This window comes from Peromyscus eremicus, chromosome 8a, assembly GCF_949786415.1.
Source record: "Peromyscus eremicus chromosome 8a, PerEre_H2_v1, whole genome shotgun sequence".
Classification (NCBI taxonomy): domain Eukaryota; kingdom Metazoa; phylum Chordata; class Mammalia; order Rodentia; family Cricetidae; genus Peromyscus; species Peromyscus eremicus.
Genome location: NC_081423.1, coordinates 33,841,211 through 33,860,700, shown reverse-complemented (window position 1 = coordinate 33,860,700; position 19,490 = coordinate 33,841,211). Strand labels below are relative to the sequence as shown.

General features: G+C 52.2%; 1 protein-coding gene and 1 long non-coding RNA gene across 2 annotated transcripts in view; one reads left to right on the top strand and one right to left on the bottom strand.

Annotated features, from left to right (window-relative positions):
• The window catches only part of Adamts2 (ADAM metallopeptidase with thrombospondin type 1 motif 2), a 209,611-nt gene that overhangs the window by 129,107 nt on the left and 61,014 nt on the right, over window positions 1-19,490 (bottom strand). Inside the window, exon 3 of the mRNA XM_059270462.1 lies at window positions 9,807-9,966. Within this exon, the coding sequence (XP_059126445.1) occupies window positions 9,807-9,966 (160 nt within the window). The remainder of the gene's footprint in view (window positions 1-9,806; window positions 9,967-19,490) is intronic.
• Window positions 8,092-13,406, top strand: LOC131916873 (uncharacterized). The gene is made up of 3 exons (XR_009380611.1): window positions 8,092-8,414; window positions 9,505-9,564; window positions 13,126-13,406. It is a non-coding gene; the product is annotated as an uncharacterized LOC131916873 (long non-coding RNA).

Sequence of the window (19,490 nt, the reverse complement as noted above, 5' to 3'; positions counted from 1 at the left end):
CCAGATATGTGCCTTTCTGTCATGAAGTCACCCTGGCTGGACTCTTCCCATCAGCTCCGGACACATTTCCTGATGCCCATTTAACTTTCCTATGGCTATGACAAAACCCGTGACGCAGTGGACTTCAGAGAAAGAAAGGTTTATCTCAGCTCACTGTTTCAGGGACTTCAATCCATTGTCCGTGGGCCTGTGGCTCTGAGCCTGTGATGACATGGGACATCCCAGTAGAAATATGTGACAGAGATTGTTCACCTCATGGTAGCTAGGAAAAGAAAGGAGGACCGAAAGCCTGGGCCCCAGTGTACTTTCCAAGGACACAAAGTCAGCCATCTGATTTTCCCCCACCAGGTTCCACCTCTTACAGGGTCCACTACCCACCAACAGGGTCACATGCTGACAGTCACGAACACTTCTCCAAACTAGAGCCCACCAGGACCAGGACCAGGCTGAGTCCAGATCTCTGGTGGATGTTTCCTGACTCTAGAATGTAGCCTGATTTGCTCAGTTTTCATCTGTGCGTACGTGTGTGCGTGCGTGTGTGCGTGCGTGCGTGCGTGCGTGCGTGCATGTGTGCGTGCGTGTATGTGCGCGAGCACGCATATGCATGCTGGAATGGGTGGACGCATGCTGCAGTCTGCATACCTGAGCAAGCCCTCCCTCGGTGAGCCGCATTTGCAAGAGAGTCAAAGTTGGCTAGAGCAGGATGGTAGCATGAGTGAGGACTGGGGAGGGATGTTAGGGGTGGTGACAGCTGAGCTAGACCCTGCATGACAGGTGGCCCAGGGCCAGGACACGTGTTGCAAACAGAGGGAACCATGGGGGCTTCAGCCCCGAGGCTCACACAATCTCTGAGCTCCAAGGCCTAGACTAAGTACAGAAGCCGGAACAGGGGTCTGACCCTGTTTCCACATCCTCACCCTTCCCCGGCTCCATGATGCTCCAGCTTGGACTCAGAGAGAGGGTGTGATTAAAGATGAGAAAAATAAAGCCCGAGAGGGGGAGGAGAGAGCCAGACAGACACCAGTATTTCCACCTAATTGCATGACCTTTCCCCAGCTCAGAGTTCCTTCAGGGCCAAGTGCATAGTGCTGGTTGGGATTCATTTCAAAGAGAAATGGGTCAAGGAAAATTGGAAATTTTTATAGAAAACACTTCAGGCTTGGGGCTGGCTGAAGTGTCTGCTGCCCTGCCGAGAATTTGGGGAGGAACAGGGCCTGTGATCAGAGGTCCTTGGCTGCTCTGGATGGGCAGAGTTCAGATCTGGAGCCCCGGTCCTGTCTCTGGGCTGCACCTGCTCCCACTCTTTCATCCCTGCCATCATGGTGTTGGGACCCTTGAGTCCCCCAGAGGCCCTTGTCCAGGAGCAGTCCATAGGTGTTTGCTGCCTGGACCTCTGTAACACACAAAGCCCATGTATCTTTTACAGTTGTCCATGGGAGGCACCAGGTACATGAAAGGAGCCTTGCCCAGTCCTGAGGAGTGTGTGTGTGTGTGTGTGTGTGTGTGTGTGTGTGTGTGTGTGTGTGTGTGTGCATGAGCATGACCATGTGCACATGTGTGTGTAGGCCTGAGTTTGATATCTAGTTTCTTCCTCCATCGATCTCTACTTATGAGAAAAGGTCTCTTGCTGAACTGGAAGTTTGCCAGTTCAGCTAGTTTATCACCAGCTTGCCCTAGGGATCCCCTGACCGCACCTCTGGAACACATGATTACAGGCCAGGTGCCAGGTCCACCTGATGTTTTATATGGGTGCTGGGATCTGAACTCCATTCCTCACACTTGGGGGGCGTGCACTTTATCCAACTCAGCCATTTCCCTAGCCCTTTGAGACATGGTCGAAGTAGACCCAGAAAGTCCTGTCCCCAGCATAAATGCTACCCACATGCAGAGTTGTCCCCTGAGACATCACAACCTCTTCCAGGAATTGGCATCTGCTGCATTGGAGACCCGCAGAGAGCAGACCTGGCCGGCCAAAGGCCAGCATAACCACCAGACACAGCTAGCCTTATTAATTAAACTCCAGGCACACCTGTGAGCCGAAAGCCGCTTCATTTCTGAGCTGTGTGCTGTCTGGAAAGCAGCATGGTCACTGTGTACCGCCAGAAAAGCTCTTTGGGGGACATTTGCAACCCAAATCCAGGGCAAGCAAGGCAAAGCATCGATTCACTGTGTCTGAAGAGACAGCACAGGGAAGGGACATCAAGAGCTGAAGAGGCCGGTGGTTCCAAGAGAAATGTCCCTGGAATCCTAACACTGTAGCCAGACAGGGGCTCTAGTCGAAGACGTGAGATCTCCATCTTGTCTCACCCCAACAGCTCAACATTATACCTATTTAGAGGTGTGGAAACTGAGTCACCAGGGAGTGGAACACCTTACTCAAAGCCCTACAGTCAACCAGTCACTCAACCAGGCGGGGTCTAGCCGAGTACACGCTACCCTCCACCAAACTGGCTCCCACGCAATGCTGTGCCCTCCACCAAATGCCCCCATGCTTGTTGGGAGCAGCTGTGAGAGCTGAGGGGCTCCTCCAGGAGATGCCAGTCATTTTTAAGAACTGTCTCTCGCATCCGAGTTGGGGCCACAGCCAAGCCAGGGCTGAGACTGTCATCCTCTAGGTGACATTGGACATCTCTCCAGGAGCCAACAATCCAAGACTTCCCCCGGCCACTGTCTCCTCCTTGTCCTTACCCCTAAACCAGAGCCCACAGACTCATAGAAGGAAGGAAGTTAGGGAGGGAAGGCCTGAGGCACAGGAACGGTTAAATCTAAGCTGGAGACAGAAGAGGGTAACCAAGCACACAAGACTGTCAGCACCAGTCAGGCAGAATGCCAGGCGTAGACTGTTGTGGGGACTGACTCTTGCCCCCCATCTTAATGCTATTGAGGGATGAGGTGGGGCCTGAGCTGCTGCATGCCTGGTTTCTGCATCTATCGCCTAGGAAGTAACTCCAGGGCAGCACTCCCACACCACAGACCCCAGCCCAGGAAACCAGCCAGGCCAGGGCGCTGGGCCCTACTAACTCTGCTGACAGCTCTGGCCCCAGACGACTCAGGGCCTCAGGGAATGTGCAGCCTCCGGCTCTCCCAGAGCCAGCCCCCCACCCCACTCTTCCCAGCGTGAGGCCACGTCACCACCCTGGCATCTCGAGAAGTTCTCCCAAGGGCCCAGCCTACAAGACAAGCGCATTGTGGCCTCTGCCAAGGGTGTGCTCAGCTCTGAAATACGCCTCCCTGAGCCCGGGCCAGCTGCCTCAGGTTTCACAACTAGTGCTCTCCTTGGTTTTCCAAGCTGCAGGAATGGAGGTGGGAGGTTGGGAAGGCACTGAGTACCAGGGCCAGTGTAAGGAGCTGCCCATGGGCAGCATGACAGAGCGTGGAAGCAAATTGGCATGAGTGTCCTTCCAAGATATCCACACAAGAGAGGTGGGCACTAGGGCCCCAGCAAGAAGTTTAAGAAATGGCTGGGTTGAGACACACAGAAGGGTCCTGGTGTGGGTACATGAGTCAAGGCCAGGACTTAGTCCTAAGGCCAGTCAAAGGCCTCCCGTCACCTTCCTCTGCGACCCCAGGGTTCAACACTTAGACACGTGGCTTGAATCATTACCCCCAGGATGTCCACAACTTATTCCCCAGAATCCACCACCATTCCCTTCTAAGGCCAAAGCAATTGCACATGAGATTAGATTGAGCACCTTGAGATGGGGAGGCTGTCCAAGATTATTTTAGAAGGCCCTAAAAGTTATCCCAGATGCCTTCATGAGGGGGAGGAAGAGGGAGTCTTGGCTTCAGCAGGAGAGGAGGAAGGAACAGGACCACAGAGGTCAGCAGGATGCAGTCAAGAGCCAAGGGAGGCAGGCAGCCACCAGGCTGATGCTGGGAGATGCGGGAGAGCTCTCACAGACCCATCTTTCGATTCCTGACCCCCAGAGCTCTGGGAGACCACAGCAAGCTGTTTTAAGCCAGAGTCTGCTGTGCTACTGTGATAACCACAAAAAGCTGAGAGTCGTATGAACATCTGTAGGACAGAATGCCCCTCCATCTGGTTGTCAGTGAGTCTGCACCCCTTCCCCATTGGACTTCTGTCAGGTTTCTCAAATCTTCCCCCCTCCCCACTACCCAGACCTCACCTTGGGCTAAGCCCTCTACCTACGCCTCACATCCACATGAATCTGAGTCCTGGTGATCTGCCGCCCAGTAAACGCTCACACCTTCTTTCCCGTCCAGAGGCTTATCCAGACAGCCTCTGCTCTCTTACCCTCTTCCCCTCTGCCCCACCCCCATGGCATCCCTCCCTCCAACCTCCAGCACACTGCAGCCTGGGCAGGCTTGCCAAAGTGCAGGATGCTTGGTCAGATCCCAAGAGACCTCTTATGGCTGCCCACTGCATGCAGGACACTGTTCAGATCCTGGGTCAGCTGTAGCTACATCCCCCCCCCCCCCACTAAGCCCCTGGGCATCAGCTCTGCCCCACCCCCACCCCCACCCACTTCACCCTGCATGGCTCCCTGCAGCCTGGAAAACTCCTATCTGAGCTCAAGGAGAGGTAACCCGATGAAGTCTGGCCAGATGGGGTTGGCTTCCCAGTCTAGGGGAAGGGCTGGCTACGGGCCAACAGGTGGAGACTTTTCGGGGCCACTCTCAGCCACGTGGAGGAGCCACTGGGTGCCTACGCCTCATCCTCTCTCTGCAGGCTCGCCTCAGCAGCAGCAGGGCAGAGCAGCTCCTGTGGTGTGGAGCCTCCTGTGCCCGCCCGTCAGGGAGGACACCCAAGCCTGACAGCAGCGGGCAGAGGCTTGGCACCCGCTGCTTCTGAAGAGGAGGCGGCAGCCAAGGTCACTGGCACAGGACTGTCTGATTTCTCTCAGCCCCGGGGCAGTGTGTACAGCTGGGCTCGAGGGCACAGCAACCCAGAAAGCAGGTCCCCAGGGCGGGAACCACCTGCCTCATTTCCATTCCAAGGGATGGCCAGGGGGACCCCAGGGAAGGAGCCCAATGGGAAGGACAGAAACTGCTTTAGCCTCTGCATCTCAGTAGCCTTGGCCAATGGGAGGGGCCTGTTTTATTTGGTCCATCCGGTGCTTTTCTGAAATTTGAAGCCACATTTTAAAACACTGGAGAGTTCTCATAAAAATTATTGTCTGGATTCTCTTGATGCTAAAATATTCAGCTGCCCCAGATCCATGAGGCTACCTATAAAAAAGCAAGGTCAAGAGAAGGAAGGAAGCATACATGAGGGCCTGAGTTTAATCCACAGAACTGGGAAGGGGGAAGGGGATGAAAGCCAGGCCAGGAGTGGATTTCGTTGTTTGCTGTTTGCGGTTGTCTTCACTGAAGACCTCTGAATTTGCAGCTTTTGTCTTAATGGTGGGACACTGTACAGATAGCTCTGTAGGTATGAAAGGGAGAGCAAATATCTAGACCATGACACACGGATGGTCACAGAATCCCAAGTTCAGTGGAGACACAGCCTTTGATGGCAGCAGTGAGGCCAGATGTTGTGTATGTGGCCTCATCTGTCTGGCTTTCCCAGGTGTGGAGTGACGTCTGGCTAAGACGGGATCAAGTTGCTCCTGTGCGTGGGTGCTCCACGGGAGTGCCATGCACTGCATAGCCCACTCAGATTCCTCTTCTGCACTTAGCTGAAAGGGAGTCACTGCAGAGAGAGAGTCCTGCCTTCTGTGACCTGTTATCGGCACCTTCCACGACAGAACAATGCTCATCAGATGTGATTAGATCAAGGATCTTGAGACGGGGAGGTGCTCCTGGGCCACCCAGAGGAAACCTACATGGAGCCAGCCTTCCAAGATGGAGGCATAGGGAGTTGGGACACAGACACAGACAGAGGAAGAGAAGTGACATGCAGACAGCCTCTGGGGGGACGCAGCCTCAAGCCAAGGGAAGCCAGCAGCCCACAGCCTGAAGACACACTGAACAAATTTCCTCCTAGCATCTCCAGAGGCAGTGTGGCCCTGCTCACATCCCCATTTCGGCTCAGTGACAGTGATCGCTGGCTTTTGGTCCCCAAAAGTATGACATAATGCGTGTCTATGCAGCTGGTGTTCCGGAGCTGTCTTTTTTTTTTTTTTTAAATTATTTATTTATTTCATGTGCATCAGCATTTTGCTTGCATGCATATCTGTGTGAGGGTGTCAGATCCCCTGGAACTGGAGTTACAGACACTTGTGAACTACCATGTGGGTGCTGGGAATTGAACCCAGGTCCTCTGGAAGAACAGCCAGTGTTCTTAACCGCTGTGCCGTCCCTCCAGCTCCCTCCGGAGCTGTCTTATGCTTAGAGGCAAGTTACACGCCGAGATCACCCAGTTCCAAGTGCAGAGCGGGTCTTCTGGCCCAGCGGGGGCTTCAGCTGTTGCACTCACCAGTGCTGGCTCCATCTTCAAGAAGCCCAGACAATGACGAGAGACAGACACTAGGACAAGGTCTAAGGACGGACCCAGAATTCACACTTTAGTTGACACCTAAGTTTCCCCTTCCCTGGGGTCTTGACTTCTCCCTCTCTATCAATTCTTATTGGGATGTCTTGAACCCAGATCCTGTGGTTGCCTTGGGGCAGACCCACAGCAGTTCAAGCTCTCATTGGCAGAGTCTGGGCTTGCAGCCCAGGACTGAGACCTACAACACAGCTTTGGATAGTTCAATCTCCTCCAATAACCAGTCCCCATCCACCCTCCCCTCTAGCCCAACTTCACCCTGGCCTGGGCAGTTGGCCTCTTCCAGAGTGCATCTGTCAGGTTCCTATCAGATCCCCGGCTTTGGTTTCCGTGTGTCACTTTTCGGCTTCCTGCCTCAAGATGTGAGCTCTCTTACCTCAGCGTGCAATCCTGCCACTGTCCATACAGAGATTCTCCAGAGACCTAAGCAATAGGATCACCTGATCTTGGACTTTCAGCCTCCGGAAGTGTCAGCTAAATAAACCTCCTTTCTTATGAAGTTATCCTGACTCAGGCATTTTATTATCATAATGAAAACATAAAATGGGCTAATGAAGTCCCCTGGTGCCTGAGTCTACTGTGTGTTACTAGAACAAAACACATGAGGTAAGGACTGAAGTTTGTTTGGCTTGCGATGTTCACAGGCTCTGTGCTAATATCTTCAGGCATTACTCCCCCCCCCCCCCCCAGTTGAGTCACAACACAGTGGAGAGACAGAGAAGCCATGAGGAAGAGATCAAGCATGTGAGTGAGCTCAGTTTATAAAAATCTGCACTTATAAGAATGAATTCACTCCCGTGAGCCCCAACCAACTCCATGAGTCCCCTGATGAGGGCAAAGTCTCCACAAGCTAGCCTCGCCTCCTAAAGGTTCTGCCTCCTCAGCCTAGCCTCCCAGGGACCAAGCTTTGAGGACAGCCCATAGCCTCTCCTACACACACACAAGCAAAGCCTTTGCACTGAGAGCCTAGTGTCCTGAGCCCGTTAAGATATTCTGCCTTGCTATACCCAGCCATGGGACACAGATTTTATAAGTTCCAACTGCCATTCTGTGCCTTGTCAGGGCCCAAGCTGATGGAAAACTGAACTGTCTGAGGTCACCCTGGGCCCTTGGCCCAGCTCCTGCATAAACTGTCTGGACCTCCTCCAGCCAGTGAGTCCGTCTTAGCCACGGGCCATTTGGGGGCCATCAGACACATTCAGGGGTCTACAGGGTCTGATCCTGTTGACACTGGATAGGAAGGCTCAGAAGGGAGGTGTAACCCCCACAGCACAGGCCTGTGATCTAAAGAAGCCCAGGACTCACTCCCACCTACACTCACACACAAGCCTGAGCTCCCGACTGCAGCGCCTGGGCTTGCGGCCCGAGACCGTGGCCTTGTGTTTAGCCTTGGACAGGTTCATCTCCTCTTCTGAAGATTGATGCCCAGGCCCCACCCACCCACCTTCCAGCTCAGCTTTATCCTGACTGGGGCTGTTGATCTCACCCAGCACTGTCTGTCTGGGGTCAGTGGTTTCTGAGTTGATTCTGAAATTCCTCTCCCTGTGTTCTCAGTTCCAAGTTCTCATTAGGGATGTGTGTATGGGATCGTGAGGTAAAGGGACTATTCAACAGAAGATGCCAAAAAAAAAAAAAAAAACCCGCTAAGCACGGTCCAGAAAACAAAACCAAGCCAGCTAGACCATTGGGGGAAGGGCCCCAGGGCAGGAAGATAAGGCCAATATGGAATCTGGGATTGGAGACACAGCCAAGGGCAGCCTGCCAGCTCCATAGTGCAGGCTCCACCTCACCCAGCCTGAGCCCAGGGGTTGGAAGAAAGAGGCCAGAACCACCCAGGCTCTTCCCGTAGAGACCAGCCCTACTGGAAGAAATAGCAAGGCCAAAGAAGAGACGGACTTTTCTAACTCCCGTCAGCTGTTATAAGGGAAGGAAAGCTAACTTTGTGTCCAAAGGCAGTTGGCTGGTAAGAGAGCAAGTCCAGGAGGAGGCCTCCCTCCAGGTCTGAGGCACTTTCTGGGACGATTTTCCTTTCAGCCCTCCAGGGTTACCCTCATGCAGGAAAGCCCAAGGGTGGGAGAGAAGCAAAGGCTTGGGGAAGGCTGAGCAGGTAGCCCCCAGCAGCCCAGCTGTTGACAGCTAAGGTAGATGGCTTATTCATTACCAGGGAAGAAGGGGCAGCTAGAAATATGATCTCCAGGGAACACCAGTGTGCCAATGAACAATTCCTTTACTGAGGTACCTGACATGGTGTCTTAAAATTAGAACGGTACTCTGCCAGGCTGTGCCCAATTGATCTGTCAAACCAGATTGTCAGAGGGAACTAAAATAAATGAGCTGGGGTTCCCTTAGAGGAGTGGGGTGATTTCAATAAACCGTAGCCCAGGAGGGGCTGGCCAGCCAGGGGCATCTGCTAACTAGATGCCTGCAAATGTCCCTGACCCAACATTCTGGACCCTCTGCCCGTGGCTGTCCCACCTTTCATGGCTTTACTCAGCCTGGGGTCCAGGTCCAAGACTGAGGGCTAAGCACCCAAATGCCCAGATACGCAGCTGCCTGGCAAAAGCCAGGGACAGGCAAGGAGGCCTCATCTACACACCAGGACGCCGGGACCTGCAAGAGCACTTTAGATCCTGACTCAGGCCGCCATACAAACCAGTAGCCCAAATCCAGAGACCTCTGGGGTGGGTCGGGCTTTCTTGGCAAGACTGGTGAGGCGACAGCCAGGTGGCCAGTCAGTCACTCAGTAGCTCCTCCCATATTCCTGGACCCAAAGCACCCTGTGATTCTAAGTTGAAAATGATAAGATCCTATGAATACATGTGGAAGACATCGAGGTTGTTGGAGCTACTCGGGAGTCTTTTCAAGGTGTGTTCTGGGGTGAGAGGGTATAGAGAAAGAATGCTCGGGGCCTTTTCTTCTGAGTGAGCATGGAAACCCTGGGATAGAAGCAGGCACCATCACAGAGACTGCAGTAGTACAGGAGCAGGACACAGGGGCTGTCTGGAGGACACAAGATGCTGTCTGTATTGACACAGCTCTCTCCTGTTCCCCAGCATTCGCAGAAGATGGACCACTAGACAGTCTTCTCTTCCCTCTGTGAGGACCCTAGACCTGTAAGCAGTGGGGGATCTCCACTCTTGGTTACTCATATGTACTCAGAGCAGAGCCCTGGGCCTCAACACCCCAGCACCCCACATGCCATGAACTCCTTCCTGAGCCAGTGAGGCTGGGGCTCAACTTCAGCCTCCAGTTGGGCCTGCAGAAGGAGGCCTGAGTTTCCCTGGGAACCAGGAACAGACAGTCAGGAGACATCCGGTGCTCCCCACCCAGCCTGCCCTTTCTACAGCAGCCTTACCTGTGTCCAGAACCTGGGGTCCCGCCAGAGGAGGGGGTTTGGGAGTGGGTGGACGGCGATACACCACGTGCACTCGGCCGTGCTCAGCCTCCTGATCCGTCTGCCCCCTCTCCAGGGGCTCAATAAAGAATTCCTCCTCCTCCATCCGGATCAGACCCGCCTGCAGAGGCAAAGCAGAGAAATTCAGATTCCTAGCACACAGACAGAGAAGGGAGAGCAGCAAGGAGGATCCCCTAGGGGTAGCTCCTCCCTCTGGAACATCTCAGCAGCTGGAGGTCTAAGCAGGGGGTCCTCAGCTGTTCAGACTCCATTTGGAAGCCTGAGCTGCAGGAAGGTGCTGAGCCCTGTCTGGGGAGAGGCAGTAACCCCCACCGCGAATCTCTATACTTCCAGAAAAGTCTTTCTAAAGCCCAAAATGTCAAGAGCAGCCTGAGAGAGTTCAAGTATAGCTGTAGGTCTGTATGTGGGCCGAGGAGGACACAATGGTGCATCAGATACAGGCCACCTCCAGGAATATAGAGTCATTCATTCCAAGACAGGTCAAAACTATCAGCCAAGAATAAAGAGTCATTCCAAGACAGGTCAAAACTATCAGCCAAGAATAAAGAGTCATTCCAAGACAGGTCAAAACTATCAGCCAAGAACTGTACCTCCCCACAGACAAATTCAGCTCAGCCCAAACAATGCTTTCTTAAGAGAGAGGGCTGGGGGGTTCTCACACCAACTCCATAGCTCAGCTTGACCTTGAACTTCTAACCCCTGTCTCCACTTCTTGAGTGCTGAAATTAGAGATGTATGCCACTATGCCCTATTCTGGGGAGTCAAACCCAAGTCTTTACACATGAGCGTGCATGCCACAGCACAGATGTGGAGGTCAGAGGACAATCTCCGATACCTTTCCACCTGGTTTAATCAGGGTCCCATTGTGGTCTTTACACAGAGTATGTCAGGCTAGCTGGCCTGCAACTTTCAGGGATCCTCCTGTCTCCTCCACACACACACACCTTCCCATAGGGTGCTAGGATTATAGACACTCACACCACCACACCCAGCTGTTCGTGTATTCTGGGGATTTGAATTCAAGCTCTCATATTTTGCGTAGGAAGTGTTTTTACTGTAAGCCATCTCTAAAGCCCCAAACAATACTTTTTAATGCTGCGAATCCAACCACTAAAATGATGAGATTTTTACCTTTTAAAATGAAATTGCAGGGGGGTTGGGGATTTAGCTCAGTGGTAGAGCGCTTGCCTAGCAAGTGCAAGGCCTTGAGTTCGGTCCTCAGCTCCGGAAAAAAAAAAAAATCGCAGGAACTGCAGACATGACTCAGTGGTTAGGAGTGTCTGCTGCTCTTGCCGAGTCCCACGTTCAGTTTCCAGAACTCATGTCAGACTTCTTACAACATCCAGGGACTCTAGCCCCAGGAGATCCAATGCCTTCTTCTAGCCTCCAAGGACAACCACATTTACATGGACATACCCCCACATAGACACATGCACACATATAACTAAAAATACATCTTAAAATAAAACGTAAATCTTAAAGAAAAGGAAACTGCCACTTTTCTTGGAAAATATAGTTTTGACAAAATTGAGTTACACACTCCCTGCCCATGGACACCTCAGACAGACAGACATCCCTGTGGCTGGTCACAGTTCTATGCCTCCTCCCCACCTCTGTCTACCTTTACCCTAAGACCAGACTCTATAACGAGTGTTGACTGCGTGGGGCTTCCTGCTGGACCTTTCTGTCTGCTTTCAGGTTGCTGTGTTCTGTGTCACTCGAGGCTCTCAGCCTGCACCTGTTTGAGCCTCACAATGGTCGCTAGGTTGTGGGTGAACACAGCTGAGCCACTGACCCCGAACTTGCCCTACACTAATGATGGACTTCCTGCTGCCATCTCTCACCTGGGCCACCTGCTAATAAACCCCTATTCTCTCTTTCACAGCAGGCTCAGAGCCTCCCAGAGATCCTTTCTCTGATTCAGTCACCTGGTGCCACCCCCGCTCACCTGCCCCTCCGTCACTGTCACTCCAGTTCCCACACTTTGCCTCTTCGGTTCACCATCCCCACGTCAGAAGGCTCACACTGTGTCTAGCCTGGGGACGTAATTCCTCCACTTCATACAATTACAACCCGCGGGGGACTGGCACAGCTCCCACTGGTTGGTTCAGATTTAAGAAGTAGGGGAGTCCACACCAAAGACAGGGCCTCCGGTTCTCTCAGACAATCAGAAGAGCTGGTGTCTCTGTTGCTTGAACTTAGCTGGTACTGGCTAGGGTTCCTTGTCCGGTCCCTGGCATCACCCATCCAGATGTTCAGAAACGATTCACCCCCTCAAATAACCCAGTGGCATCTGTCACATCATCACCCTGACCAAGAGAGACAGAATAGCTATATAGGTCGTCCCCCTTCTCCCTGACCTCAAGGTGCCCTGGGGGTCCTATACTGTTGCTAGGTGGGAGCTTGGAGGACAGAAGTACAGATGGTACTCTGATGGGGCCGGCTAAGCATTTGCCATCAGCATGAGTCTAGTGTAGGATGCTAGATGTGGTCATACACCTGCTGCCTTTACTTTGGGAGAGCCCAGTTGCCAGGGGATATTGCCCACTGGGAAGAGCAGTCCAGTCACAGGCAAGGGCTGGTGGAGGAGCCAGCTACACAGGGAAGCATCAGGCCCGGACTCAAGAAACAAGAATGATGTCTAACCAAAACTTGCCCCAAACCTTCCTATCAGCCAGAAAAGTTAGAGAGAGGAACCGTGTGCAGGTGAAGGACATGACACATAGAAAGGCCTAGAGAGGAGGGCTACCATCAATGGAACAAGCTGACTGTTTGAGTGACTGGGAACCTGAAGGGAAAGCTCATAGCATGTAATACAGAGTAGGTCTCCATGGGAAGGGTAGTCAGCAGCCTGAAGACTTCTGGGTAAGGAAGACCTCCGTGTGACTCACAGCTGCTGTGAACAAGGTGGACTGGAAGAATGTCAGTGGTTATGGGGAACTGAGAGCAAGCTGGGGTCCCTGGGAGGGTGGTAGCAGGGCCTGGATGAGGCATATAGATTCCAGGAACACGAAGAAGTCAAAATTGGAACAACATGTGGGGACAGATCTAATTCTACTAGGAGGGGGATGTCAGGGCCAGAAGTACTTCCAGGTCTGGAGTTGGTTGAAAAGTCCTCCTACCAGGTCTCCATCACAAGGTGTATATATGGTGGTAAGGGGGCTCTGCAGAAGGGACTCGGCTGAGGCTCTGCAGCTTGGGAGGTTCCCATGACTATCAGTGTGGCCCTGCATATAACCACATGCCTACATCCATGTAGGAGGAGGCAGAAGAAGATAGGACAGAGAAGAGATGGAGATGTGATCCTGGAGACAGAGGTCAACATGTTGCAGCCACAAGGAATGTCAGCAGCCACACGGAACTGGAAGAGGGAAAGCTCAGTCCAGCAGACACCTGGAACTCAAGCAGGCTATGCTGACTGTAGACTTCAGCCACCAGAACTGTGAGAGAAGGAATTTTGATCTTGGCAACTCATTTGTTACATCAGTGGCATCAAGAAAGCAATACTGGGGACAAATGGTTGGCTTGGTAAGGAGGAGTCATTCTATTGAGAGGCATAGAAAGAGGAAAGGCAGAGGACCCTCCAGGATCCACTGTGTACGTGGCAGGGACGAAAGCCAGGAGGCCATGGAAGTAGAAGGACGTCAATGGACCGTGAGGGCTGAGGGTTTAGTGGGAACCCTTCAGGCCCCCATACTTATGACTCATCCCCCGTTCCCAGGGCATCACTAGCCCCAGAGGGGACCAAGCAAATGCTTATAGGCTGAGTGAACAGTTGACCCCCAAGCATCAGGACATGTCCTCTGAGAGACGCATGATGGTAAAGACAAGAGGGTGGTCCCCATCCACTGTTGCATGCTGAGAATGTTTACAACAGCAAGAGTTACTTCCATGCATGTGGTTTTAGAGGAGACAGGCATCTCGAATACATCTTTATTAATAGATGCCTTTGAATGAGCATGGGAATTAACCCCTGTGGGGTTAACAGAGGACAAGCTAGCCGGGGAGTCTGGTTTACTGGATTCCTGGTACCCTCTTTCTGGACGGGTAACTTCAAACAGGATGCCAAAGCTCTCTGGGCCCCCAATTCCTCAGCTGTAAGTGGGGTGGGTCTGTCATCCCTCTCCTACCATAATTAATACAGAAGCACATGAGGCCTGGGATATCCTTAGAACCAGAGCACACATTGTTGGTGGGCCTCAAGTCAAGATATTCACATATTCTGCTTGCTTTCCAATGAGGACACTTAGAGAATGAAGAGGCCTCCCAGGGATACACAGAGACTAGGAATCAGAGCTCAGGCCTCCCGGAAAGAGCTTCTCATGGGTGGAATCCTAGGAAAGATGAGTCCTATTAAGGTAACAGAGGGACACCAGGGCATCATGTCTGCAGAGAGTAGCCCCCTCTTCTGGAAAAATCCTTGCATCCCAGGCTGGGAGACATGTGCAGAGCAGCCCTGGGCTCTGAGGACCGTGCCTGACCTGGTGAGGAGTAGCTGCCTGTGGCTGGTGGATAGCAGGAGACAGCCTGAGACCACTGTCAGATTCTTCTCTTCAACAAGCCTCCTAGAGGAAGGAGGGCTGAAGTGAGCACAGTGTTGAATTGATGTCATGATTAGGAGGCCAGAGCCCAAGCTGCTTAGCTGGGAACCCTTAGAGTTATCCTCATGAAGGGCACTAGAATCCTGGGTCATCTGGTTCTGCATATGTCCCCAGGTTCAAATGCTCCTTCAGCAACTGTGCAAGGGAAAGGACAACTGATCCACTCAACAACCAAGGAACAGGAGACCCAGGGGACACTGGCATCTGGCCTAAGGTCGCTCAGCCGAATAGAAAGGGTGCTGGGGACCCAGAGATAAATCTGAGATAAGTATCAAGTGTGAAGCCAATTTACTCAGGTTTTCTTATGGGACCAGAGCCCTCAACTTGACAGTACTCTCAGACAGAGGTGTTTGATGCGTTCCTCAACAACTAGGATCCTATAAACCATCTCTGTTAGGTGTCATGAAATGCACACATATATCATATTGATAAACCTGTGTGGCACTTACCCCCCAAAACCAGAGGCTGACCAGTGGGAGACTACCATCTAGGCACCATGGTCACTCCCAAGGTAAGTGACTATCTACCCCCAAAGTCAATGAACGACCATTTCTTAAGTCAATCTATCTCCAAGACCAATATGTGAATACAATAAGAAAGAGTCTCCAAGACCAGCATGTGGCCACTCCAACACCAAAGCATGACCCCATGTGACAACAAAAGATAGCTGTCCCCAAGACCAATGGGATGACCACCCAAGTTCAATGACGATCTCTAAGAAGACATGACCACCCAAGACCAATGGGATGACCACCCAAGTTCAATGACGATCTCTAAGAAGACATGACCACCCAAGACCAGTGGTTGACAGGGATAACTGATCTTAACTTGTCAGCTCAATGGGACTGAGAGTCACCATAGAATTGAATCTTTATGCTGGTCTGTGAAGGATTATCTAGATTAGGTTAAGGGAGATGGGAAGACCCACCTCAAATGTGGGTGCTACAGTGATAAACACTGGAGTCCTGTGTAGTGGGTAGCCATTCCAGCTTTGATCTGGAAGTTCCAACCCCCATTGAGGCTTTGGTAACTGTCACGCCTACAAAGTGGGGCCAAGGGAGGCGCCTGGAGACCTGAGATCTGGATGTGCCAACTCTCTTGGTTCCTGGACCCTGGACGATGGAGGTAGACCGAGCAGAGTTCTCCAGAGAACACCGCCGGACTGCGCTACACCTTTCCCGGACCCTGTTACCTATCCCTTCACTTGTAAGTTACCCCACAAAATAAACCTCCCTTTTAACTACATGGAGTGGCCTTAATAATTTCACCAATAGTCCTGGCCTGAGGAAAAAGGAGCAAGAGATGACAGCACTAATCACTCTCTGCTTCCTGGCTGAGGACACGAGGTGACCAGCTCCTTCTGCCATGGCATCCCTGCAGTGACGGACTGTACTGTGAGCCTGGTGCGTTGTCACAGCGACTAGGCAAGTAACTAATCCACTGACCATCCCTGCACCTGAAGGCCTGCTGCCTCCATGACCAAGGGTTTACATCCCCAACCTCACGGGTGACCAGCCTGAGGCTAGTCACTGATCACCCAGAGGTCATCAAAAGACCGTCCCCTAAGACCACTGACCTGAATAATGCCACACAAGGGGCTCATCCCAAAGAAAGCAGTGTTCATTAACAGAATGCCGGAGGATCAACAGTTTAGTATGCATCCCAGAACCAGCTGTCTAAAAGCCGGCAGAGGAAAATTGACAGGGGAACGAGGCACACACTATGAGCTAATTTTTACTGTTTTTCCCCCAAGACTTTGATTTCCTGCTGCCAGTGGCAAGTGTATCTGTTTTTACATGTAATTTTTATTAATAAAAGTCTGTTCCCTCTCCCAACTCAATAAATATTAAAGAGATCTCTCAAGCACAGCAGCCTGTCGGGAGCACCCTGCTGGACGTCTGCTGGTAGCCCATGTCCTACCCCATGCCTGTCCGGCCTGGTGTCTTGCAGAAAGCCTGGTACTCTGGCCCTAACTCTCATTCAGCAAGGCTGTGATTGCTTGTCAAACAGGCTTTCTACTATGGGGCAGAAGGAAACTCCTACAGAGGACTCAGTCCTGTGCCTCAGCGTCACTGCAAGGGCCCAGAGCCCAGCCACACTTTGGACACCAAGTCAAGTTGCCAGTGTTCAGATCTCAACAAAGCACACAATGAGACTTGACCTCTTTTTCCTCTATGTCCAGCTCCTTTGCTGTTTAATTGATGGTGAAGCAGCCACCAGAAATGGAAATTAAAAGTTAAAAATGTATTACAATCCAAAGCCATCCTCTGCTACTTTGAATTTTAAAGCATTTAAAACTCTGACGTGTTCAAAGCTGGGGTATCGTAGGAAACGCAAGTGGGCATCTTACTCCCATTGGTAAAGCTGGCTGCTCGCCCTCAGCGCCTCCTCGAACAGAAGCCAGAAGCTGCAGACACTTCCTGTACATGCATGATTCCAGCCAGGTCTGTGGCTTAAACTTATCGTTTCTGCAACTTACAGTCCAAGAACTGTCATTTGTTTATCCAAGTTGTGCTGGTGACAATCAAGAGAGAACAGGGGCTGGGATATGGCTTAGTAGATAAGAGTGCTCACTCTGCAAGCATGAAGTCCTGAGTTCGAATCCCCAGCACCACCACAAAGTCAGTATCGACTGCACATGCGTGTAATTCCAGGATTGAGGAGGAAAGGATAGGTGGGTCCTTAAAGCCCATTGGCTGACCCACTTAGGCAAAACCCTGTCTTAAGGCAATGATGCAGAGTGACAAATGAAGACATTTGATGTCCTACTCTGCACACAGCTATGCACACCAGCACACTGGCACACTGCACCTGCCTCTCACACACGCTCCCACAGATACAGGGGAAAGAGGGACAGGAAGAAAGAAAGAATGGTAAAGAAAGGCTGGCCCAAACCAAGAGGGAACCCGACTTGGATGAAGGACATGGCAGAGCGCATCAACTTCAGCTCCCTGCTGTTCCCAACCCCATCTTGTTCTAACACACACACACACACACACACACACACACACACACACACACACACACACAGACTTTGTGTTTTCTACCAGAATCCTCCAACATGAATGCCTCTGGCAAGGTTGCTGTCTGTAGAACCCAGAAGGTCCAGTTGGACCATCCAGTTGGACCATCCAGTCGGACCATCCAGCAGTCACCACCCAACCTCCCTTCAAGGACAAGCCCAGTCTCCTGCTGTCCTAAGAGGAAGCAGTACACAGATTAGACCTGCCACTCCTGGGCACCTCCTGACAAAACTTGCTCAGTGGAACCCCACTTGCTCTCTCAGAGGCCCAGCTAAGAGCAACCCTGGAGACTTTGTGGGAAAGGAGCCGGGCTTCCCTGACAGTCACAAAGCTGTGCATTAGCTGTGACAAGATACCTGGGAGAGCACCTTAAAGGGAGAACAGACTTCTTTTGGCTCTAGAAGGCCTAGTGCACACTGCTTGTCCCCATGTGCTTGGGGACAACATGGTGGCAGGAATGTGAGGCAGAGGAGCTTCCTCAACTCATAGGAGACAGGAAGTGAAGAGTAAGGAAGGCACTGAGGACTAGGTATAGCCTCCTAAGGAGTACTCCCAGGGAATCCCCACTTAAGGTTTCCAGAACCTTCCAAAATATTACCACTGGCAGAGGACCAAGCATTGAATGTGTGGGCTCCTGAGAGATGTTTCCTGTTGAAATCACAACAGGCTGCATCTGATTTGAGCCACTCCCTCGAAACCAGAGAGGAATGGGTCTAGCTCTGCATCTTAGGCAGTGGTTTTGCATATTGATCTCCTGTTTTCTGAAGGGGTAAGAGCTGTGTGTGGAAGGGGTGGGCAAGGGGTGGGCCAGCACTGTGTGGAAGTGAGGAAGGGGTGGGCCAGCACTGTGTGGAAGTGAGGAAGGGGTGGGCAAGCACAGTCCATGGAGTGAGAAGACGCTTACACACACACACACACACACACACACACACACACACACACACACACACCCCTCTATCAGTTCCTGCTTTGTGCCTTCTGGAGCAGCCCCTTCTGGAAAGGTCTGTTTGTAGAGCACCCTTGTACTAGAGCCCATGCTTTCCCCACTCTCTTAGCATTTTAAAAAACGTATTTGCTGTTTGTTTGTTTGGGGGACATGCGTGTGCCCAAATCACATTGTCAGTTCAGGGGATTCAACTCAGGTCATCAGACTTGTGTAGCAAAACCTTCACTGGCCAAGCCATCTCACTGGCCCACGCCAAGCATCTGGGGTAGACGGGTGTGGTCCTTGTCAAGTGCCAGCCACTCTCCTTCTTCTCGTAGAGCAAGTCCTGTTCATGTCGCTCTCTTCCCAGGAAGTGAGGAGCTGTGGCTGAACCTGAGCCTCCCAGGCTTGACTGGAATGGAGTGACTCGGACAGAACTGTCTGAGCTCCACGGAGCCCTGAAGACTTTGCCTGTCGGGCCTCGTTTCCCCTCTGGACCTAACTTCACATCCCCTGGGACTTTCACTCCTCTCTTGACCTAAACTGGCCCAGTCAGTTTCTGGGACTCAGATGAAGATGCTGCCCGAGTCAAATGCCCCCAGCACTTCATCTAGTGCTCAACTGGATGTATGCTGGGCTACACCTGGAAGGGCCCGGCGGAGGCAGTGACAGGCAGGGAGAACTGGACATAGAGCCAGGTGACTGGTTTCAAACACCTGTCATAAGGTCAGCCCTTTCCTCTTCTGCAAAGGGAGGGGTCAGGCCAGTGACCTCTGAACTCAGTGCCTTTTATCCTTCTGTAAGCCTGACAGGGCCAAGCACAGCTCCAGGGGGCAGGGTGAACAGGAAACCAGCAAACTGAAAACCAGAACTGTACCCAACTTTTCCCGCTGCCTGCAAGATGAAGGGTAAGTTCATCCCTGGGCATGTGAGACCTCCCAACAGAACCACAGCAGCCGCTCCTCTGCCCCTGAGAAGATCCCCACAGGTCCTTCCCCCTCTACATGTGGCCTTCCTTTGTACATCAATGCTAGTGGCACTGTTCTCCATTCCCTGGGCACTTGGTGTCACTGAA